General features: G+C 40.3%; 1 protein-coding gene across 2 annotated transcripts; it reads left to right on the top strand.

The window, feature by feature from the left end:
- Positions 1-397: 397 nt before the first annotated feature.
- On the top strand, positions 398-11,871 carry cxxc5a (CXXC finger protein 5a). Of its 2 annotated transcripts, none has more exons than XM_053331880.1 (2): positions 398-1,221; positions 11,703-11,871. In XM_053331880.1, the coding sequence occupies exons 1-2, from the start codon at positions 427-429 to the stop codon at positions 11,745-11,747; spliced, it is 840 nt and encodes a 279-aa protein (XP_053187855.1). In that variant the 5' UTR covers positions 398-426; the 3' UTR covers positions 11,748-11,871. The 2 variants fall into 2 exon arrangements, with proteins under 2 accessions (XP_053187855.1, XP_053187856.1); XM_053331881.1 differs by having other exon boundaries at positions 11,706-11,871.
- The last annotated feature ends 13,560 nt before the right edge of the window (positions 11,872-25,431 follow it).

A 25,431-nucleotide genomic window follows, 5' to 3' on the forward strand; every position in this document is an offset into this window, starting at 1 on the left:
GTCATGTACAATGTTTGTCAAGTTTATTAATTTAGTGAATTTAGACTTTTGGATTTCCTCACACATCTGAACTTGATATCTGCTTCTATATAACAAAAATGGAAAATGTTTTTCTCAAGGTGTCAACATTGAAAGAAACAATGAGTGTCTTGGATATTGATGAGAAATTTACGCCCCTCTCTCTTCTCTCCCTGTTTAAAGTTCCCAGGTGGCCCATGGAAGGACGTGGATGAGGGCTGAGCTGTAGTTCGGGCAGAAGGCTCCGGGGCCTGTCTGTTGTTGGTTGGCTGATTGGTCCATAGAGGTGAGACACCACTCTCACCGGAGCACAGAACGGACCGAGAAAAGGTCTTTGCTCCCCCCCCGTCGCTCACCCCTGCCCCCTTTCCACCCTCACCCCCAACCCAGGCACGTACGCTCTGGACCATGTCTAGCGGGCTGTCGGAAGGGGGCCGGACAGAGGACCAGGAGCGGAGTAGCTGCAAACCGGACTCTCCTGTTATAGAGCGCAGGAATCGCAGTGGCATCATCAGTGAGCCCCTCAGTAAGAGCCTTAAGAACTCCCGCACCCTATCCCAGTATACAGCAGTCTCTTCTGCCACCACCAATGGACACAAGGACAATAGTGAGACTAAGAGCCACTCGGCTAAGCCTCAGCCACCCCTGCAGCCCCAGCCCACTGTCTCCGCACTGACAGCAGCCAAGTTGGACCAGACCCTAGAGCAGGTTCTGGAGGGACAGAATGGCCTGCTGCACTTTGCCCAGGCAGCAGCACTGTTAAAGCGGGCCGGTATGGAGCACATGCTCCTGCCTGGGGGCATGGGAGTGGGAGTTGGCGGTGGAGATGCAGGCTCGGGGGCTAGCGACTTGGAGGGTACGTCTGTCACGGACGCCGTAGGTGGTCCTGTTGACTTCCCATATGGAGTAGGGGGTGGCTTCCCCTTCAACCCGGGGCTTTTCATCATGACGCCGGCTGGAGTGTTTCTGGCGGACAGCGCGCTACACATGGCCGGCCTGGCCGAGTATCCAGCACAGAGTGAGCTGGCCTCTGCTATCAACTCCGGTAAAAAGAAGCGAAAACGTTGCGGCATGTGCCCACCTTGTCGACGGCGGATTAACTGCGAGCAGTGCAGCAGCTGCCGGAATCGCAAAACAGGCCACCAGATCTGCAAGTTTCGCAAATGTGAGGAACTGAAGAAGAAGCCCTCTGCTGCTCTGGAGGTAAGAACGTGGTGGCAATGATGTGTTATTGCTTTGTGAGACATTATTTAGGGTTTCCCCCAAAAAGGATACCACTTAAATGTATTGTATGTGTGTCTCCTAACCATGATATGTCTTATTCCTCTGTGCTATAGACCTCCATTGTCCAAAAAATACTTAAAACATGTCAACGAGCCGCACTGTTGCAGAGTGTGAGGTTTTACTTCACCCTGAAGAGTTTGGGTGTGGTTGTTCCAAAGACTAATAACAGTGATCATGTTCACTGACTTGTTGTGCTACATATCACAACCCCTGGACTTTGTATCCTCTTAACAAGCTATTGAAACACTGTAAATGAAGCTGCGTTCCCGTGCATGCTTTATACAGAACTACTCTCCAGAGACTGAAAACATGATCACTGTTATTAGTCTTTGGAGCTGTTTCTACACAAACTAACATTAAAACTCTTCATTGTGAAGGAACATTTACACATCCTCACCACAAAGAGTTTGGACACCGTGTATCTCATGTTTTTAATAGTTTTTGGACAATAATGGAGGTCTACATCACACAAGAATAATAGATCAGGCTTTGGATACACACATAATGCTTTTAACCAGGGTCAATTCATTATTGAAATTACACATTAGATTTGCTGACAATAAAGAATATTGAAAAATCACAAGTCATATCTTTCAAAATATTACTTATTATTATAACTAACAGCATTTGTTGCCATAAACCACTACAGAAAGTGAGAAATCAGAAAATCAGCCATAAGTTTATCATTATGGCATCTAATATTTTGAAAAAAAAAAAATTCAAGGGAAATCTGCAAACTTCACAAGCAAGTTTATCTTAATACCTGAAACAAAACAAAGGCCATGCGGCTCAGGTATGAATGGTTTTTACCTGAATGCCATTCTCCTTTAAGGGAAATTGTATGGGGGTGAGGGTCCACAAGCAGCGAAATGACAGGTGGTGGGGAGTGTAGTGGGTATGTGCAGGGTAGGCATGCACCATGGGGTCTCTTTAATCTGTCCACCATAACCACACAATCACCTTCCAACATTCAATTGGTAGTCATTGTTCATTCACCGGCTAAAACACAACATGTCCTTTTCATTGGACAAATTTCTGTTGGTTATGTGTAGATCATCCTTGAGCTTGCATGTTGATTGTAAATAAATGCACAAAAATAGGATGTGTGTGGAGGCAAAGTGGCAGTAATTGTGAATATGTGTACAGTATGTGTTTGTGTATAAGTGTACATATGTGGGTGTGTTTGTGTGTGAGTGCATGTAATAAGGTCCATCTGGCCACAGAGCTGTCATCTGGAGCACCAGGTGTCAGTGTGGCACATGTGCCCATGTGCCCCCCTTTGCTGCCGCTGTCCTTCTCCAAACTTCCTGTCTGTTACCTCCATCGCACTCTGTGGCCTAACTAACCCCGGCTGTGGTAACAGAATGACCAATCACGAAATCAATTTCAGCACATGTTCCATCTCAAAGGAAATAAACTTTTGTGATCAATGGATAATAGTGTCACTTTGGCATTGTGTAATAAATTGATAGATAAATAACATTGTGTGAACATGAACCAGTGGAGAGGCCTCTGGACTAATTGTCACTGCTGTGTGCAGAAGCTGGATTTGTTCTTCAAACTGCTAATGGCCTTATTTCTTTCTCTTTCTGATGGTGATTGAGGGTGACAGCTTGGCCTCTTGTTTGTAGGCTGAAAGGTTGGTTGTTCAATCCCAATGTGCTGACTTCGGCGATCCGCAGTGAAATGTTCCTTAAAGGGATAGTTTGGTGATTGGATCATTTTCAGCAATACAAACTTACAATACAAAAGTTTGACAGCATGTAGAATGTAAGTTTAGCCCAGCTAAGTTCACTTAGTGTTGATAAGAAAACCAGCTCCCAGCCAAACACCATAACATCCAGCCAATATAATAACATAGCTACACATATTCACACGTGTGTACTCACAGGCTTTGATATTTTAAAGGACCATGACATTTGCACATTTTAGCTTATTTATACTACAAATCATGTGGAAAGTATGATATACTGACCACTTTTAAAAACATACTGTAGTGTTTTCCCAACATCCAAGTAAGCAAATTGCAGAGTCAGAAGTGTGCTGAGTGGTAAGGCATAGGGTGATAGACTGTGTTGCATTATTACATAACAATATTAAATGCATAATGTAAAGTACTTTGACAAAGTTGTTTGAAATAATTTTCCACATACAAATGAATGGAAACACTGCGTGGAATGCAGAGAAAACTACAACATTTAAAACCTACAATACAATTCTGAAAATAATCTGAAATAATCAAATGTGTACCTTTTTCCCTTACAGTAAATGAGCTAAAAGTAAAAATCCAGCATGGTCTCTTTATGGTGTGAAATTGAAGGATCGACTTTCTTACATGTCAAGAATCAATTTGAGGTGTCTTAATATCAGCATCAATATCGTCATTTTTCAGTGTTGAATTGTTCAGTCATGAATTGATGAGAGGCTTCATTTGTTTCTGTTGATGATTCACCAAAATGGTGAAATGTGTCATCTTTCCATGTAGGTGGTACGACTAACGACTCAATGTCTGTAACAGAAAGGGATTTAGTTTTAATTTATGATTTGCAATTGATGGTGTCATGGCAGTTAGCCTAATACCAGTCGTTCATATCAGTGATGCCAAACCCATGGGGGCTTGAATATTCATGAATGTTGATGTTGATATAGGTCATTGTGCTGCTTGTAACGTCACAGTCTGCCGATGGCTGCCTCATATGAAAGAAACTCCAGGGTACCACAAACCTGCCAAGCTGTAATAGCAGTCTGATGTATGTACTGTAATTATCTTGCACCAAGTCCTTAGTCTTGACATGTGAAAGTACTTACTAATTTATTTAATGTGTCTGTCAAGCAGTTTCCCCTTTTTCAGACCAGAAAGGAAAAGTTTAATCTTTGCTTGTAACTGAATTTAACATGAACAATACAGCACAACAATAGTAGAGTAATGAATGCTGTTAAAGGATAATATCAATGTTTTTTGTTATTTTTGTATGCCTCTCTTTTGCATCATTCCTGATGGTATCTACACAAAGTCACAGTAGTTGTAAAAAGGGAACAGAAAAAAATCAAAATGACACACTGCCTGAGCCAGTCCATCATCAGAGTAAACAAGAAGTTTTATTTTTTTGCACTTAGCTGAAGTTGAACCTGCATTTAAATTTTTATCTAAAGGTGGACTGTGCATCAAATAGAAATTGATGTGATTAGGGTCAGGGTCTCATTAATTGTCAAAACAACAGGCACATTTTAAATGTGGCATTATATGAGTAATGATGCAGTGCCTTCCTGGAGAACTGAAAGTTCCCAAGTGCCACAGATATACTGAGTGTCAATGGCATTAGATGAGCCGTTAGAAAGGTGAGAAACATTTGTGCTAAAGTACAATGATGGCAGGTGTGCAGCGCTTTCACATTTATGCCCAGCAGAAAGCATGGAAAAGAAAGCTAACCCTCAATCACCTGACAACCCACAGCAGGAAACAAAAGTCGTCTTGATGAGCTAATCCCTGTAATAATCCTCTGATGTTGCTTTATGAATTGTCTTATACATGTTCCTAGGAGTATATCTAGAGTTTATTTTGAGGGAGCTTAAATGTGTTTTAAGAACAATTTCAAGTGATTTAACATGCATTGGAGCACTACTGACAAAATGTAAAATGAGCCTTCATTCAAACACTGGACACTGGTATACGCATTCAATCAGGAAATCATCAAAGAGGTAAACAATCTGTTCATTCTTTGCCTCAAACCTGATTTTCAAATCAACTTTTGCTCCTCCCGCGTCCCGAGTTCTGACAGCAGTACAGCATTTTCAATTTTGCCTGCTTTTTATTTGTCCACATGCACTCATACTTTTCCCATTAGCAGTGTAGTAGTTGTCTCAAATGGCTTTGTTATTAAGTCAACAGCTCTTGTTCAGCAGGTGATTAGATCAGAGAATACAGCCTGGGCCGCACTGTCAGTGAGCATGATGTCATCAGTACAAGCTAAATGTCAGATGATGAGATTCATGGAGGATGTGCTGTGTCAGGAGCGAAAGTGAAGAGAAGAGAGTCAGCAGTAAATCCCAAATGTCAATATTGAGTAGATGATGTAAGACTGTCAATTACAATATATATATTTTGATCATCTATATACAGAATCCCAATTAAAGATATTCTCACTTCCCCTAAATGTGTTTAATTCATATTCATGGTGATTTGGGCAGCACCTGTGCAGTGAGAGAAGATCCTCCTGGCTTTTAGAGTCCACAGTGAACTGCAGTGAGCCTCAGCTGTAGCTCAAACAGCCCCTGAGTGTCACATTCCCCTCCAATCAAAGACAGAGCGGCACATCCCCTTCTGCTGTGCCTGTTACACTCTGTGTGCAGTCTCTTAAGGGGCATGACGTCTTATTTAACACATGTCTTGCGGTCAGTTTGTCAGATGGTCTTGGTGCACAGTTTTGACTGCTTCTCGGCACATTTGTGTGTGCACATACACGTGCTAGTGAAACGACCGGATGAAACATCTCCGCTTTGTTTTACCACATTTGCATCGAAAGGTTATGCTCGTGTGTGCGTGCGTTTCCACAAGCCTGTGAGCATGCGCGTCAGTACACAAGTGCGGTCCAGCAGCACTGTGCTTATTTTAAGGGTGTTGACGGTTTCCATTGAAAGCTCATGGCAGCTCAAAGAGGAGCGTAAAATTGGCAAGTGAGGGGGAGTGAGCATGCTGAGGCCTTTGCCACCTCATAGCTCACTGGCTGAAGATGTCTGGATTTATTCTGGGAATGCTACATTTGAGAGAAATAAGTGGGAAGGCAGTTCCTTTCTGCTCTGTGTCTGAATATTCTCCAGTGGTGTCAGTCTCAGCGATGCTGTTCAACACTGAGTGGAAGAAGGAGAGTCAGGGTTAGGAAGTTGTAGTGTGCTTTGTTTTTACTTGTATGTCAATGTACGCTCAGGATGTACTGTACCTGTGGGTGGGTAATATTCAAGAATTTATTTTAAGATAAGACAGGAGCTGAGTTTCTGTTCCTGTCTAGTTGTCCTTACTGTATAATATATGCCGTAATGTAATTTACTGGCTGTGTCAAAGATAGTTATTTGTCACCTTATTTGTCATCAGAAACATTGAACACCTGAACATGCTAATGTTGTCCATTGAGGGCCACTTTGGCAGTATCTGATGTTGATATGGGAGTAGCATACTCCATCATGGTCTGTCCTGCCCCCCAGACACCGTGCACCAGACAGTCAGGACAGCAGAGGCTCATGCAAACTGACAGGCATGCAGACTGACACCAAGACACATGGATGTGTGGGCAAGTTGCTGGGCAGACAGAGGGACAAGTGGACAGAGGAGGAAGACGAAAAGAGAAAGAAGGCAGTGAGGAAGCCAGGGTATCATAGTCATCATCATCCCAGTAAGCACTGATTAGGCAGTTTTCAGGCCAAAAGATGTCTAGATTCCGAGGTAACTGAAATATAAGTATGGAGCCGTTCATTTCCTCATATTTAAGGCGGGATCAACAATGTCGATCAAATGCTTCTGTATGCTACTGGACAAACTTACAGCCAATCATATCAACGATAGACGATGACGTATTCAGAGCCTGTAGGGAGCAGCACGAACACATGAAGAAGAAGAAAAATCATGTAGCGCAAGTTTTTGTTCTATTTTCAAAGTGAACTTGCCTTCCAATTTATTTAGCGCACAATCTACTGCTGCTTTGAACAGTTGCTGCACCTCTGTGGCCACCATGCTGGATGTAAACTGAGTCGCTCTACGGTCCTCATCGCCTTGAGCCCGCCTTCCCGTTCTGTGATTGGTTCCCTATCTCAGGTGAAAATGTTGTCTTGGTGGCCATGCTAACTTTCTGAGAGAAGTAGAATCTCGCTCGAATGACAGCATGGGTTCACCCAGGCTAGCATAACATTTTTTTAAACAGTAGTTCAGTGACCATATTTAAACACGTAGGGACCCACTTCATATAATACTATGGAAACAGCCATTATATATAAACCTCTGACATTAACAGTATTCACCTGGGTTGAGCATGGTTCAGCGGGTAGAGCCACCGCCCCGTGTGTTGAGCCTACAGTCCTCGCTGCAGGCGACCCCGGTTCGAGTCCTGCACCGAGTGGTCCTGCGTGTCATTCCCCCCTCTCTGCCTCCAGTTTCCTGTCTTTCTCTACTAACCTGTACATTAAAGGCAAAAAGCCCCAAAAAATATTCACCTACAGTAAGAACAATTTTGATGAGTGTTTATTCAAAAAAAGTAAAAACTTAATGAAAAGACCTTATCAAATGTTGTTGTCTCCATCTTTATAACATTTTGCTCCACAGCAAAACAGAACATGAAACGCTGATACATAACCTGAACATCTAAAAATAATTTAATTTTGAACCCTAATGTAATTACTTGTTTCAGTAACTATTACAGTTTGAAATACAGTAATTACATGTCAGTTTCTAATCCAAGTAAAGATCTTGTTACTTAAACAATTTGGAGGTCATCTCAATTGATTAGTGACCTATAGTTTGTTGGAGGGTTGATATCATTTTAATCTGTGTGCATTTGGTAAAGTGACTGTCTTGTTGTGTGGTAGCTTGGTGCAGGGGCTGCCATGTGGGGACGCAATTAGCTGCCACCAAGAGAGGAGAAATACAGTTGCAAGCAAATCTTTTTAGCTGACTTGCCGACATTGCCAACATTGCCTACTGGTAAGGCTACATTCAGGAAACCATCTGGTTGACTTCAAAGTTGGTGGGTGTTTGAACTAGCTTAACTGAGAGTTTCATATAGTCACATTGAAGTAACATTAAGCTTGCTGTTGATAGTAAATGCTGGCCATTGGCTGCATTCAGTTTTCTTTGTCTACATTGTAAAGAAAATGTAACTTGTGGGAGTGGAGGCTTTGAAGTTGTTTAAACCTGCAGTGCATAAGTTTGAATGTCTGTTACATTCAATCCCTTTTTAAGTTTTTAATCTGGTGTTGGGTTTGAAATTCCTGCACTGGCCATATGAATGCATGACAAACTTTAGCTGGTCTTCCATACTGTCCCAATGTTATCAAACTGAATGGATTGCGATAGTGAAATGAGTAATTTCACAGGGGTTGTGTGATGCTTACAACAAGTTATCCAACATTTGACAGATGCAACAGTAACAATGGAGTATGCTACAGAGGAGCTTATGATGTAAGCTCATGTCAACAGTGTTTTTGTAATTACTCTCTCTGCAAGATGGGGGAGACAGAAGTCTTGCACTCTGACTTAAAGGGACCTTTGGCGGAGCTGGGCTGTATAACAAAAGTGATTATATTTGCTGTTGAGTAATTTGTAACTGTTTAGTAAAGTACACAAAATAGTTTTTAAAAGAGTAATATGTTAACATAAATGTGTAAATAATTACATGTACCCCACACTGCTTACTAGGTAAGAGCACTGACGGTCCAAAGCTAAAGGTCCAAAGCAAAAATGTATCTCCATGCAAACATTTTCTGCATCATCTCTGACATATTTACACCAAACAGTGACATCAGCCTCTTTATGATCATTTCTGGTTTACATATGGGTCAAAACAGGGGATACGTTGCGTGTGTGAATCCTCTTGTCCTGACTACAAAATGGGTTTATTTGTCTGATAAGAGAAATCGTATCAATATATTTAAATGTCAGTCACAATTTAGTTCTTGAAGGGAAAATGCTTCACCCCTTCAGCTAGACAAACACTGTGTTTGTGCCAGAGGGAGGTCATTGCTGTTTAGATTCAGTTGTTTTAAAGTTTTCTCTTTTCTGCTCCTTGTGAGCAGCAGACAGTGTTACATCCCACATACACTACCATACGTGGAGATGTTTTGCGTTCGCTGAGTCTGTATGTGTGTGGTTTTTTTCTGTAGTGGGTGTCCATAAGGGAATCCTCATAATCGTTGATGATAAAGCCATGAAACAATAACCAGAACACTCAGTGGTGCCCTGGGGCAAAAATTGAATTCATGATGGCTTAAACTGGCTTAAAGGAATTTACACGAGTAACATGATCTAACAACATGCACCGTTCTCTGAAAGGCCATCATAAATTATGTCTGATTCTGCTCATTAAAGACACGGTTAGTCTGAAAAATAAAGCATGTTCACTTCTTCTGTGTTAGTGGTATAAATTGTTTGTGCTATGCCAAGACAAATGTGCTCGTCTTGTTTGAAAAAACACATCCATTGATTTTAGTGATTGGCCACTTCACACCCACAGATCCCATCTGTTTGAACCTGTGCAATCAGCGTTGGTGAAGGAAGGTTTTTCTATTCCTGAACTGCTGCCATTTTTCCATTGATTGCACATGTTTGATAATGAGGGAAAACAGCATTTACAGTCCAATTGAGGGATGTGTTGTTTTTCTTCCTGCACATTACCTCATGGTCAGTCCAGCCCTTACTGGGTTTTTGACATCTGTGGCAGCGCCAGATGTTGCTGTCCTCTAACTGTCTTCTTAACAGCTGAGTGAAGCTGTGGAAAGGTCATCACAGAGAAGGATGAGGGGTTAACGATACTTAACACACAGACCATAAAATAATGTTGGCAATATGTTTGGAGATTAACCTCCAGGTTTGTGATTCATATTCATTTGAACAAAAAAGAATATCTTGAATATGTACTATGTGCTGTGCGTACAATTGAAAGCTAACAGTTTGTGCATATTTATTCAAGGTTTAGTTGGAGTGAAAATAAATCTGGCAGCATCAGAAATGTATACTTTCCAGATCTGTGTCTACCAAACATTTGCTGCATATTTGAGAAATTGATATGAAGTTGATGTGAACTGGCATATGCATATGTGCCGTGAACAGCACTGTGATATTCAGTGTCTCTACTGCCAGATTATTCCTGATTGAGTCAATTTAACAAATAAAGCAGAGCATGTGCTATATTTGGCTGAGATCGCCAGAGTAATTCAATTGATTGAAGTCTTTTTACCCGAGCGAAAATGTTTCATTCATGTAAGCAGGGGTTAACTTTCAAAATGAAAGTAAATCAAACCTGCGGAGCATGAACCCCGCTGTCACTCAGTTTCATATCCAGATATGAAAAGTAGCATTCAAAATTACACTGCTCTGCTGATTTAAAGGTAGAGGACAAGTAAGTAGGGCTAGTATCGTTTTTGATTTGAAACAAACTTCTTTGAATAATGGGTCATTTACATTTGACTTCCCTTTTTTTTTAAACACCATATTGTTTTATGTGTGTTATTTTATCATTAGAATTTGACTTTTTAATGTCTGACTGTGAATGGTGTGTGACACTTACATACAGCACATCTCTTTCCTTTTCCATGAGATAGTTGTGATTGTATGCACATTGTTTGCGCTCGAAGGATATACAATTCCTTGTTAAAGCTTCAGCTGTTGAGCTCTGATAGAAAAGTGATCCTGAATCCATCGTGCATGAGAATTTTAGTTTAACAGTCTCACTGTTTGGTGTGATTTTGGGGGTGTACTGTGAGTGTCGGTTAACGTGCCACTGTGTGTGGAGGTGTGTGACTGTACTTGAATACATATTGGTTCGGTGTGAGAGTGTGTGTGGGTGCATAAATGTTTGCCGAGCTCCTCCTGCCTCGCTCCAGGCAGAGCTGGCTGAAGGAAGAATCTGTGCTGCAGAATCGAGTTGCACTTTGCAGGACGCCAGCCGCGCTGCAGCTCCAGGGACCCGAGTGGCTGTCTATCTCCTGACTGACAGGCCTGTGCTGAGCCCTGCAGCTGCATGCATGTGTGCCACTCCTGCTCAGTGCAATCAGACACACAGATAACCACAGTATGAGGGAGAGAGAGAGAGAGAGAGAGAGAGAGAGAGAGAGAGAGAAAGAGAGAGGAAGGGGTGGGGGACGGAAAGAGGCATCATCATTGATGATGGTGTGGGAGAGCAACGCGTGTGGTGGCTAAATAATAAATGTGACGTATCAGGTTTTGTGTGAAGCCAGGACTGAAGCCTGTTTCTGTGGTGGTGCAGAGAGAAGAGGGGGCCAGCTAATGGGCCAGACAATGTAGGATGTAGAGATTTCACTCATTCTGCTCATCCAAAGTTGTTTATCATCCAAAACTACCAAACATTCACTGTTGGTTGGGTAAAAAAGCATCCACTTTGGTCTCTGATAACCTATGATGGTATTTTTTATGGATGTTTTACACTTTAAGCCAAAAAATACATTAAGCAATAATGAAAATAATGATTACTTGCAGCCCTAAATAGAAGAAGTTTAGAGTTTAAGAACAGGAGTGTGATATTATGTCAATGTGTGAGGGGTATCTTATCAGCAAAATAGTAGATTTGATATATTTTCAAACACTTCAAAATCTACCGCTTTTCATTAACAACTCCAACCTCTCTCTTCTCTCCTGTCCCCTCCCCGTCCCTTCCCTTCTTGTCTTCTGTTTTTCCAAGAAGGTGATGCTTCCTACAGGAGCGGCGTTCCGGTGGTTCCAGTAGGACTCCTCCTCCACTCCCTACCCAAAGCTCTGCCATCAAGTGCAATGCCAACTCTTGGATTGTCTCCGGAACAGACACTGGCTAATAAACAAACAAACAAGCAACAAATATAAAAAATTCCAGAAAAAAAAAACAATAAAAAAACAAAAACAAAGCAGAAAAAAAATCAACCGGGTAATGGATGCACCTACTTATTCCTTGAACCAAAAATGAAGCGTAAAGAAAAGCATCTATGGCAACTTTCATTCCCTTTTCTATGTTTCCATTTTGGTACCTATGTCCTTTTTCCAGCAGTTTTTTTTTCTTCTGTCGCTTATACATGGAACTGTTCATTGCCAGAAACAGAAATGATGGACTGAGTGTGGACAATCAACTAATTTCTGTGTTTGGTGTTAATGTTGTTCATGTGTGGAAAGATACAGTACTTGTGTAGAGAATGTAAATTTACAGCTATATTTTAAAACTAGTGGCTAATGGCAACATTGTTGTAATTTTTCACCATTATGTTACTTAAACCCATGTCTATTTTATGATTCATTTTGTCAGGAGAATATAGTTTCCAAACTGATCAGTGGTTGTCTTGAAAAACTAAAGAAAAATGTTTCAAATTGTGACACTGTCAATTTTCGATTTAAACAAAACTGAACAAGTCCTGTTATTGGGCAGATCTCCAGAGACTCTTCACTGGGTTGAAGATGCTGTTTGCCAGAGCCGTCTCTACTGTAATCTCCTCAATCAGCCCTCCTCTGCATTTCCAAACTTCTCCTTTTAGTAAAACTGGCAGCCTTATGTTACTGTGGCCCTACTGAGCATGTGCCAATACTGCTCAGGGCAATAGCACTAAGAGACAGCACTTGCTCTGTGTCTACCCTACTGAACGCACTGAGACAAGATTACTTTTTTTATTTTTATTTGTTATATTTTCATGATTTTGTTAAGTTGCTGGGTAGCTACAGCTTTTAAAAATAACCAATCTTTGTATTCGTTTAGAAAATTGGACTGGTTTTGTGAATAAAAAGGAATGCATGTATTCGTGTCAAAATTTACAGTTCTGATGTTTGTCTACTTGTCTATTTGCATGTTGTTTTTTTTGTTAGTTTTTTAAGAAAAAACAGCTGATTTGACAAAAAGAAACATTCAGTAATTATTTTCCACAAATTGAAAAAAAGTCCCCTTTTCTATTATAATTTGATGGTCTAAGAAAATTTTGAGCAGAATTCATTCAAAATAAACCAGGCGGTGGTATGTATCACCATGATGTCCTTGGTTTCACTGAGATATTTCTCTCATAGCCTATGTAATATCTTCCTATCGTGGAATGACCAATGGAGCCTTGCTATGCGAAAATGTAACCAAAATTATTTAAAAGATGTTTGAATAAGAACTATTTTGATTGCAGTGTTTGTTCAAATTGCATGAAAACCCTGATAAATGATGCACAAAATCATTGATAGTCATGATAGGAACTTTTGTCTTCAGAGTTATTAAGGCTATCCAAAGTGTGTGGATGAAGGGTGTATGTTTAAGGTTGTGTGTGCGTGCGTGTGCGTCTGTGTGTGTGTGTGTGTGTGTGTGTGATGCAAATATGGAGTGTAGAAGTAGTAAAGTTTGGGTAAAGACACATAAATGAAGGCTCATTTAAAAAAAAAAAAAAAATCTGAATTATGGTCAATCTCATATGGGTCTCAGTGTAATTACTGATTCTAATGCCTCCAGTCTGTGACACCAGAGTGAATTTCCATCTTCTAAGTGATGACTCCCACAGATTTTTTTTCACTGCTCCATAGTCACTCTTTCATATCCAGGTGGGGAAGCAGATGCAGATTTCTGCCGCAGCCGTAGTGCTGAGTGTTTTTAATTAGTGAATATCCACAGTGGAAGGCCCAGTATGGTGGGCTTGTGTACGAGCTCGTGATCAGCTTGGCGAGCGGAGGGTTGGAGAGTGTAGCTATATTCCCAGCTTCCCCCCCGGTGACAGTGCTGGGCTAGTGCCATCGCCATGGCGATGGGGGGAGTGTGTGCGTAAGTGTGTGTGTGTGTGTGTGTGTGTGTCTGGAAGGGGGGGGGGGTGGCTGAGGCCTTTCATTATTAATGTGCACCGCGGCGTCCTTACCTCCTCTGAGCCCGCACAGCTCACTGCCTGACCTGCCATCCAAGGGAGAGGGAGTGGGGAGGGGGGACTGAGGAGGCAGAGATAAAGAAAGAGAAGTGAGCCAGAGAGAAAGAAAGAGAGAGCACGACTGTGTATAGTGTAGAAGTGTACCACTGTAAAGTAAAAAATTCACTCTTGGACCTTATTTTACATTTACAACACAGACAGAAAAATAAGAGAATATGCGTCAGATTAAGATTTTGAGTTTGACTGAGGGTGATTTGGGTGTGGTTGCAGGTGACAGTAGCTCCTGTCTGCTGAGGTGTAGCAGCCCAGGGGTTGGGGGTGGTCAGGTGGTGGTGGTTGTCTCCATGCAGAGGGGTGTTCAGCTTGGTGAGCAGGCCTGTCACACTGGGAAAATCCTGGAATCTTATCACCGCCTCGCAGACACTGAGCCGCACTGATCTACTCACCCTCGTTGCCAGCAGACATGCCCTTCCCCCATCCAAATGCCCCTGCACAGGCTGGCCCTTTCTCAGCTCGCTCACCACCTTCTTCGAACGGGGAGATAGCAGGAACTGATGCAGTCCAATTGTTGAGGAGGGAGGAATGTTGCCTGTAAAATGTGTAAAAACAGGAAGAAAAAACACAAGCTTTGTAAGTGTGTACACAAGCCAGAGTGCTGAAACATCATTAGAAGAATCAGCAGTGACTCTTGTTTGACTATTCGTCACATTAATTGCACAATGAGGTGTATACTGTATTATGTGAACATTTAAAATATCTACAGTATTTTCTTAAAGTTTTTTTAACCTTAAAAAAACATTATGGGAGGTTTAAAAAATACACCTATCAGTTTTTTTCCCCTCTTTGGTTTCTTTTCTTTATCATGAATATGTAGAAACTATTGTCTCTAATCCTTAATACCCTGAATACATTAATACGACTATATATATACTCAGATTTAATAACATGTAAAAAAGATACTACTTGCCATTATAAAGATAAAGATACATTTATTGATCCCACAGTGGGGAAAATTCACCGTTACAGCAGCTCAAAAAGATAGGAATATGACAAAAAAAACATTAAAAAAATAAATAAATTATGATACGGCTTAAGTACACATTTTAGTAATATGTATGATAATTGTTCACATATTAACACATTACATCATGGATATTCTATTAGAAACTGAAAAAGCAGTGGGAGCCATTGTCCACAAAATGTGCAGATATTAAGCTATAACATGTACACTAGTTTTTCAAGCTATTCTGAAATACTAATGACTCATTTACAACAGAAACGTGATATTACACACAAAATGCTCAACTTGTGTGAATAATGTCACAAGCTGAGACTCTGAACCACAGAAATCAATGTGGCCAATACTCCTGTTGAGTATTGATCTTTTGAAATTTGGTGCATTCTCTATAACATTGATTTGATGAGGACAAAAAACATGCAAGAACGCTTGATGACACAGACCTTTTGATATAGACTTGTCCAAAATGCTGCTGAGAGATAATATCAAAGCAGTAATAATAATGGATGCTTAGTCATGACACTTTTTCAGTTATGAATCATGATCAGGCAGTTGGTTCATCATAAGTGAAATATTATTTTTTTTTTAGGAAATTAGGAAAACTCAAACACAGAGCAGAGCTAACTGTGACTGTGGTTGCAGATGCTATCATCAGACCCCGTTTACGCTAACCTGACGCCTTTCAATGGATTCTGGGACTTTAAGATGCTGAAAGGTATCCACATGGGAAAGTTGACGACAAACAACAGCATTTGCCTTGTGACAGTTAAGACAGATTACATTACATTATTTCTAATATATATTTGGATTTTAATTGTAAATGAAAATGACTGTTTTGTTTGTTTCGATTAAGGTTTAATGAATCTCAATGACATTTGATTCCAAAATAATACGCACGTTTCAGGCTCCTTATGGAGTTAAGTAAAGCAAAGGACAACTCTCACTTTGGGTATGTTTATTCTTCCAACCACAAACCAATCCACACACACACACACACACACACACACACACACACAGAGAGAGAGAGAGTCACAAAGACATGGAGGAACCACAACTGTGTTGAACTCACTCATTTCTGATAAGCAAACATTTCAGTCACATATAAATGAAAACCCGCTCTGCTCACCATTCATTCAAGTATATTATGTTATATATGTATTTCAAATCATTATCTTAGATGTGAAATTATCTCATTATGCCCCAGTAGCAATACTAGTGTGTACTTTATGAAAATGCTTAAATCACAAAATAGCTTGCAGTACTTCCTGCTGCAGTGTAAGTGAATAACATAAATGTGAAACATCATGTCTAAATACCTTACCTAAATGCCTTAATGAACACACAATCTGTCTAAAACTGTATTTGAGTTACAATTGAGTGTCAATTGTTAAGAGTCACACTGTCTGTCTGACTCATTTGAAGATCTGTTGTACCTTTTTAACCTGAAACATCTAACAGATGGAGTCATGGAAGGGATTTGTGTGGGCGGTTTAGCTAAAATGCCATTAAAACTATGAAACTGTGATCATCTGTCTTTAGTGGAGAGGTGTTCAGTTTCAGTATTTTTAACTTCCAAATTCTAAGTGGTGACTGTTAATGGTTAAAAACATGCTGAACTCTCAATGTCGCCTGTTCCATTGAAATAATTACAATAAAAGCTGACACCGATGGCAGTGGATCACTGAGGTGCTGTAAGACTACTCCCTGTTCAAACACGTCATGTCTATTCATATCTGATTTAAGATGGGTAAAAAAAAACGTATATAAATCATTATTCTAACAACAATGATCAAGATAAGTGAATAATGGAATATACTTTAGCGTGTTATTTTTGCTAACGCATTTCAGGTATTACCAGTCTTACACTGGTAATGAATGAACTACACATTTTTACATCTAGTTCCATATTTTCATTTTCATTAGTAGCCTATGTTCTGTTCATATTCATTTATTGGTTATAGTTTACCTGCAGTTATGCTTGCAATGCTTGCTCAAGTCCCAAAATGTCAGTCCTTGTTAATTGATGAAGACCTGTGGTTACCCGGTAACGGCAAGTACAAATTAATGTTACAGCACATGCTAAGCAGCTACTTCCCGAGAAATACAACAGCAGAGAAACTGTTGCATCTGTTTTCAGTTTAACCAAACTAACTAACCAATAATTGTCCGTCCAAAATAATTGCAGCCATGGTCTGGTTTCATGCTGCACATAGCATAAGCAGTTTTCCAAGTAAAAGCAGGACACAGTAAAGTTGGTTACCTTGCTGAGTTTTTAGATATGCCACCTGTCCAGCCTGATGTCACAAACATTGGTGAAATGACCACGATCTGTTTAACACTCATCATGTGGTGGTGACACATAATGTGAAAGAATGACCTGCCAATGGAAAGTTAATTAGGGTTTGTCGTGGTTAACATACACATATGAATATGACCTGCAGAAGTGACGCAATTCAGGTGACATTTATATAAGGTGACACATTTCCATATTTGGAGGTGGTGGATGGGTGGATGGCTAGATAGATTGCAAAAAGTGAAATTAGGTGTCATGCTTCCAACCACAAGCTGGGACAGCTTTTTTTTTTAAAAACCTGTAACTATGATTGTTGTGGCTAATAGTCAACAGAGAGGCTGTTATCAATGAAAAAAACTGTGTAATCCTAATCCTAACCCTTACATGATTACATGCATTCATCATTTCATTGTGTATTCCTTGTGTTCAGTTCAGAAAACTCCCTAATTATATTACAAAGGTCCTTTATATAGCCCCTCAATTCAGGAAATTTTAACTCCTTTCTCTTTAAGGACCCCCTCCTGATTAACCCACTTTGTTTTGATTGGTCAGCTTTCTGGAAACATGCCAAGGTCCAGCTGTATCAGAGTTGCCTTAAGTTACTTTCGATGCAAACCCAACATTTCCTGCCTTACTACTTCATATTAAAGATTTACTGATTACTAAGAGACTTTTATAGTGAAGAATTAATAAATGAAATTTGCTTCTCACCAAATGAGCAGAGCTTCGTTAGTGGCTCTAAAAACCCAGGTGACACAACGTAATATGGAGATATTTGAGCTCTTTGTTCAGGGGATCAGTTAGAAAAATAATGCAGGTATGACTAGTACAAGCAGAAACAGCCACATGGATGATAGCATACTATTAACAGGTAAACTACTTATTTTACTTTGCCCTGCAGTGTAATGGAAAAACACTCTAGGCTTGACAGCCCGATTTGAGTCAGGACTCGGCATGACTACCCCAAAAAGAATGGTAAATGGCATACAGTTGGTGGAGTGGAGGAGTGAACACATGACCATATAAAAAAATCTGTCACAAGCCGACATCAGTTGGGGCTGAAAGTAAAAAACAAACAAACATTAGAAACTACATATGTTTACCTCATTATTTGACACTTTGGCCACTATGAGTGAAAATGAGGATAAGCATATTTAGTCCCCTTTAAGGCTTTTTTATTTTATTTTCCCCCCTTTAAAGGTGCAGCATGTAGGATTTAGTGGCATCTAGTAGGGCTGCACGATTTGGTGAAAAAGTCATATTGCGATTATTGTAGGAAGTATTACGATTGCGTTATATTAATACAAAATGGTATCATGAGTGTGTCATTACTGATGGCACTAGCAAGGTGAAGTCCAAAACCGAGAACCGAGTCTATTGATTAAGATCCACAGCTTTCAGTGTTAGTGCTGTTATCTGTTGTGACAGTGACCTTACGCTCCTCACACAGGTCCCACAAACACATTTGTTATTATGCTTAGTTTTGTTTTGTTTACAGGCTGACCTTCACTTGTCTCTTTATAAGTTAGCACTTTTCGTTGACATTTGTGCTGTTCAAGGTGCTGATTGCCGCGTGACATAGGGATTTTTCTTTTTCAGATGTTTTACAGAGTAGCTCTTTCTGCTCTATGTCACTGAGCTTAAATCAAAAATGTTGCAGAGGTAAAGGTTTTGGTTTTTTTGGTTTTTGTTTCTTTTTCTGCCACCAGTGTCGTCCTGCTCGTTAGCATCCATTTGCACGTGGTCTGTGGTTTGCACACCGGAAAGTCATGTGACCATGCACTGCACATGGTCTAACTGTCTTCAGTTACTAGACAAAGAGTGAGTGCAGTCTGTGAAGTATCTCTGCTCATGGTACGTATATGGCCAGTTATATCATTGCACAGGGTGACGTCCTGATTGCAATTGTGATCAGATTAATCGTGCAGCACTAGCATCTAGTGTAACAGACTCGGCAGAAATGGAATACAATATAAATAAATATGTTTTAATTAGTGTCTAATCATCTCATCAACATCATCTTTTCCACGGAGCCTGCCATGTTGCATCACCATGTTTCTACAAGAGCCCAGACCATAAAAACCAAACACTGGCTTTAGAGAGGGCCATATTATTTCAGTAAGTTTCAGTAAGTTTTTATTATTAGTAGTGGAGTCCACCATCTCCTGACTGGATTTAGATTGCCTACCTGAATATTCACAGGAAAATTATGAATGCTTGTAATAGCTTTAGGGAATTTGATCCCCTGGTCTATCCTTGCAATGACTTCTAATACTTTTGTAAATTTAATCTAATTTATTTTTTAACACAACATAACAGTGTAATACATGTTCTAAAGCAAAAATAGTTAAGAATGTTCTGTTAGTTGATCTTACCTGTCTCACCACTCTCAGTTTCTAGTATGTATACATTATTGATAACCAGCAGTGCTTTAGGGAGGTCTAAGGGCAGGTTAATCAGAAACAAATTACAGAGGATAAGCACAATTTACAAGTGAACTTGCTCAGGGGGACCTTTCAGCTATTTCAGGCTCTGTCATACATTGTAAAACACAATTTAGACCTTGTTTAAACATCTTAACCATCAAAATGACTCACGTTAATAACTACCATTGTTATGATAAAACAATTAACACTAAAATCTACTTTATAAAATGACTAGCTTGCGAGTGATTTTAGGAAGGTAATAAATAAAATAGTCTGACAGTGTCTGTTAGGGCTGGGTAAAACATTACAATACCAGTACTAATACTAGCACCCTTAAAGTGATAGTGATACCAATAAAGTTCTTCATTCAATACCTTTTTTTCTATTTCATTCATGTGAATGGAAGCATTCATTTGCGTAAAATGCCACCACTCCTCTCCATCCAAAGGATTTTCACACAAATACATTTTGAATGTGTTCAAATTATAATAAACATTTATTAATGTACAAAACTGTAAAAAGTATTAAGTATTATAGTATTAAGAAGTATTATCACCACAGTTTGGGTTGTAGCTGCTGTGGTTGCACGTTTATTTAACATGTTACATTAAATGGAAGAGCGTTCACGTTGATTGGCTGTGAGCCAAACTATTGTTACGTTTTTTCTAGGTCCGGGTACAAAAAGGTTCAAATACAGGCATTATTTCACTGGATAAGTTTGGATACTACTTGGTATTGGGATATTTCAGTTGATCTTGTTAAGATGTCAAGTATACCCAGCCTTACTGTCTGTCTAGTGAAAGACTGTTTGTCATATTGTCAGGACTTGACACATTCATCATGGTAATTTAAACCAATTAGTCTTACTCATGTTGAACAGTAACTGGATTTTAACATGTACAACTGCTATGAGGAAAAGTCACAGAGATCTGAAATGGTAATTACGTCATCATTTTAGTTAATACATGACCCATTAAGATTTGTATTTTCACTCCTAAAAAAGTAATGAAGTTACACACTGACAATATAACAAAATTATTTAATTTACCCAAGCTTCAATTATAAAGCAAGGATAATGTGTAATGTCTATAAATGTCCCTTTGAGTATGCAGAGGGGAATTGCTTAAGTGTACTGTAGCAAAACCAAAATGAATGTGAAATGAATGCACACACACACACACACACACACACACACGAATAGAGCGAGAAACCAGGTCTAAAATTCACTCATGCACTAAATCATATACAAACATAAACACACACACTTCCTAACAGACACACAAACATGCATACTTTCTTTCTTTCTTTCTTTCTTTCTTTCTTTCTCTCTCTCTCTCTCTCTCTCTCTCTCTCTCTCTCTCTCTCTCTCTCTCTCTCTCTCTCTCCCTCTCTCACACACACACACACACTCACACACACACACACACACACACACACACACACACACACACGCACACAGTCACGAGGACACAGAGGAACAGATTAAGTCCAAATCAATGGCTGTGGCTGGACTGGGAGAGAGATTTCACCCAGGGTTCTCGTTAAGGTCTGACACATGCGGCAAAGGCTCCAGGGAGTGTTATTACCAGGGTGATGGTTGATAAGACGCTCGTTTCTCCACGGTGCGTCCCGCGGGAAAATGCATCGTGCAGCCATGGAAACCATAAGGCTAGGTGTTATGCTATAATTGGGCCAACGTTTTAACGGTGCAGCTGCACTGCCAGGTATTCCAATGTCTTCAAATGAGAAATTATAGTGCAGCCACAGCAGAGAAGATGTGAATGTTTTTCTTCCTGTGGTTCCTTTCTGATCAAACAGACTTATAAATAGAGGATATTACAAAAGATAATTCCCTCAGACAAGTTAAAAGATAGCAAAATACTTGTAGTCCACAATATGAAGTAACAAAGCTAAAAAAAAAACAACTTATGAAGAATTGATTGTCTGTCAGGATGAGCAAAGCATACACACTTGAGACTACATGTTTTTAAGGTATTTACTTATGCCAAGGTCTGTTTTAAATGGCTTGCTAGAATTTGTTCATCAGTCAGAATGAGAACAGCATCAGGAAACATGGTGTAAGATGGAGGAAAAAGACGAGGGAAAAGGAGGGGGGAGTAGAAAGGAGAAGAGGGGAAAGATGGTCGTCGGCCAATCCCTGCTCACTCTCTGTAACTTGGTTGATTACGATCAATTTCCCTGGTATCGATGGCCTCCCTGGCCCTGAGCTACACTCCCTCCTGCTCTTTGCATGGTACGTGCTTTGTGTACCGTGACATGACTCACACTCCACCACACCTTCCCCAACCCCTGGTTCTCCCACCTGCAGTACTCTGATCGTGGCCTTGAAAAATATCAACAGCTGGTTAACTGTGTGTTGGAGGAGAGATATAAACCAATGTTCAAAAAACACAAAAATTTCCGCCTCCATGTTCTCAAAGTCAGTTTAAAATCTGCACTGATGCAGTATTTTTTAACTGATTGCCTTTTGAGTGTGTTAGGTGTAGAAAGTTTGGGTGGTGTTATTGCAGCAGTGCAGGAAGAAGGGAGGTTTCTTTTCTTGTCAGGGCTGCTGAAGGATTGAGCCCTCGTTGAAAAACTCTGAGACACAAGGTAGAAATGATGAAATGAAGTTTGGTCACGATGTGCTGGACCAAAAGCCCCAAATCTGTATTTGTTCTGGGGAATGCGAAACTGTCCTCCCTCCGGCATGTGCGAGGGCGCATCCCGCTTGCTCTATCTCTGCACACTTGGCACGCTCTATCCGAATTAATTGCATCTCTGCGAGGGAGAGAGCGAGATGGATAGAGAGAGAGGGAGAGAGGTTTAGTCCTTCTGTTGGGCTGGTCTTGCTACAAGGGGAGTCATTTAAAATTCTGCCTCCCATGTGGCTCCTGGTTTTCACTTTAATGACCCCTCTCCTCTCCCTCTGCTTTTTACCCCACGACTTTCCTGGGTTTGGAGCTGCAAGGCTCATTTTCCTTCAGCAGCATGGTGCTGAAACACCTCTTATTTATAAATGTATAGGAATAAATTATACTTTTATTGAATGGCATGAAGACCATTAGTGACAAATACTGCATGTACCTTCTATCTCACCCTCTATTCCTTTTCCTCGCGTCCTTGCTTCCCCCCACCTCCATCTCCACAATCAACCATCAATGATCCGACTCAGCCACCAATCTGGGTTTGCTTGCCAATTACTGTATGAGCCACTTTTTGTCTCTCTGAAAATGGCTGCTACACCTGTTGTCAAGCAGAGAGATCTTTGAATTAGACAATGCTGTAAAAAAATAAGCCTAAGCTTAATTTTTGAAAAGAGGAAAATCTTTAGCTTTTTGTATCTTTATAGTGTCAAAACACATAAGCGATCATACCAAATATATAAACCTTGATGGTCTTGATGAATTTAGAGGTCCAGTTATAAAAACATGGAAGCGTTTGGGACGGGATTGTAGTTAGTGTGTGTGTGTGTGTGTGCGCGCGTGCGCAAAAGGCAAAAGGCCCTCTTGGACAGTTAACAGCCGTAGTGCTTACCATTGCTACAGTGAAGCTTTATAAGAGATACGATAGGAAATGGCTCCAATAAGATAAAGCTGAGCTTTCTGCATGGTTCTCTGCAGGGGTCTTTCTCACACACACACACACACACACACACACACACACACTTACATATATCTCTGTGTGTGAGGTGGGGGTAGAGTGGTGTGGGCTGTAGGACAGCGACGGCCCACAAGGTCAGAGTAGGCAGTGTATATGGTTGTTTTTCTCTGTTTTTTCTCTCTCTCAGTGTGGAGCTGTGTGATGCCTCCCAGGGTCTCTCCTCTATCTGGTCAATACCACCACGCAGCTTCTGGCGATCAATGGAGGGTCAATACCTCTCAGACGCCTGCCTCTTTGTGCTCTCACTGATTTAGCTACCACCTACCCAGGCAATCTTTTTTTTACTTTTTCTTTCTCCCTCCCTGTTTTTTTATGACCCTAGTTCTCACTTAAATATGTGAACCTGCTGAAATTAGAGACACAGCAGTAAATCTGAGAGGCAGAGCGCACGTTTTCTGCCAAACGGTATAAACCACAGCCCCTCATCAGGTATGCACACAACCCTAGTTTGCCTGTGTCTGCTGAAATGTGGCCTATTGTCTGCAGACATGTTTCCTCATGTTATCATTAGCTGAAAGAGAAAAAAGTCCATTCATCTCAGAAAAAGAATCACATAGGTAAAGTACATATCAGCTAAACCCTATACTGCCCCAATGATAACATTATTTGAATTAATTGTTTGCCAGGCTGACTACATCAGTCTGGTTCACCTGCAGATGGGGCTAGATTAAGTCTAAAAAGTCCAAACTGTGATATAACTGAGTTTGCAGCAGTTCATACAGGACACTCAGTTATGCATGCTATTGGGTGACCTATGAGCATGCTAGTTACAATCAGACTGACAATAGGTGTGTCTGTTTAAGCCAAAGTGGCTCACACTCATTCTGCAGCAGCACATTCACACAACTCCTGCTGCTGCTGATGATTGGTGTTTGTGGAGCTTTCCTACACCACTCCTCTCTCTTTGTCATTGATTCTGCTTTTAATGCAGAGAGAAGGTCTCTTCTTAATATGTCTTGGTGGATTTCTCCAATTATGTTGATATTATGCCACCAGTTAAATCTCCATACTTCATAGTACATAATTCTGTGTAAGGCTTTGGTTGAGACCCCTTTCCATTTTATGTAAACACTTAAATAGGCTTCAGTGACAATTGAAAAGCAGAGCCTTTAATGCCAAACATAACTGTATTAGCACTCGTTGCATTATATGGGTATATGTTCACAAGAGGGTGCTCCAAGGCTAATACACTTCACAAAAAGATGTTAATAAGCTTTTACCACCTACTGGAACATGTATTGCACTGTATCTATTGATAGATTAGATGTTTGGTCTTTTATGTCATTTTCATATTGAAACCCTAAAAAAAATGGAACTGAAACCTTGAATACTTGAATACACAATTTCTCCGTACCTTCAGTGCACCAACTGATCACAAGGAACTAAACATGAAAAAGCAGATGACCCTGACAAGAAGTTGCCATTATGGTTTTGTATGTCGATACTGTATGTCTTGAAAGAAATCATTAGCTCTGCTAAAGCTATTATTAGAAAAGGAGATTGCTCCAGAAAAATGACAGTATGACATCTGTTGTTATTCCAATATTAGGGTACCAGTGTTCTCCATTGTTCAGCCAAACAACTCACTCTCTTTTTGCCAAAAGAAACATAATTTCAATTTAATTGAAATTTAACTTTACTTCACATAGGTCCATATCATTATAAAAATAATAAAATACACATATACACACACACATACACATATTTGTTCCAGTGATTCCAAAAAGTGTGACTCATCTCAAGCCAATTATGTTTTTTCCCCAATAAATGAATTGACACATACATTTGTACATAAAATTCCCCAATACAGCATGGAAAGTGGGAACAGTACTAGTCACAAACAATTATGACTTGCACTTGTTCTTCTTAGGAACTTGAGTCAAATTCTGAATGCATCACCTGAAGCTTTTTTTTTTTTGCTTTACTATCACAGCACCACAAGTGGGCTGTATAGAGTGGAGTTCAGTAGGATCTAAAAAGGGCTGTTCTAACACAATCTGAACACATATGAAATTTGCTTGCCAGCATATTGGCTTGTGCGTACAGTTTGCAGCACCGGTGTGTACATTGTAATCATCACATAGACCATTCCTGATGATGTGACCCAAATATCTTAATTTGTTCACCATATTTAGCGCTTGGTCTGGTCTGCCATGAAGAATGAA

Source organism: Scomber japonicus, chromosome 13, assembly GCF_027409825.1.
Source record: "Scomber japonicus isolate fScoJap1 chromosome 13, fScoJap1.pri, whole genome shotgun sequence".
NCBI lineage: Eukaryota > Metazoa > Chordata > Actinopteri > Scombriformes > Scombridae > Scomber > Scomber japonicus.

Bases quoted from the DNA above. Each gene is read 5' to 3' on its own strand.
- cxxc5a (XM_053331880.1), top strand. From the start codon at position 427: ATGTCTAGCGGGCTGTCGGAAGGGGGCCGGACAGAGGACCAGGAGCGG. The intron at 1,222-11,702 runs GTAAGAACGTGG...TGTTTTTCCAAG, and splicing joins AGCCCTCTGCTGCTCTGGAG to AAGGTGATGCTTCCTACAGG.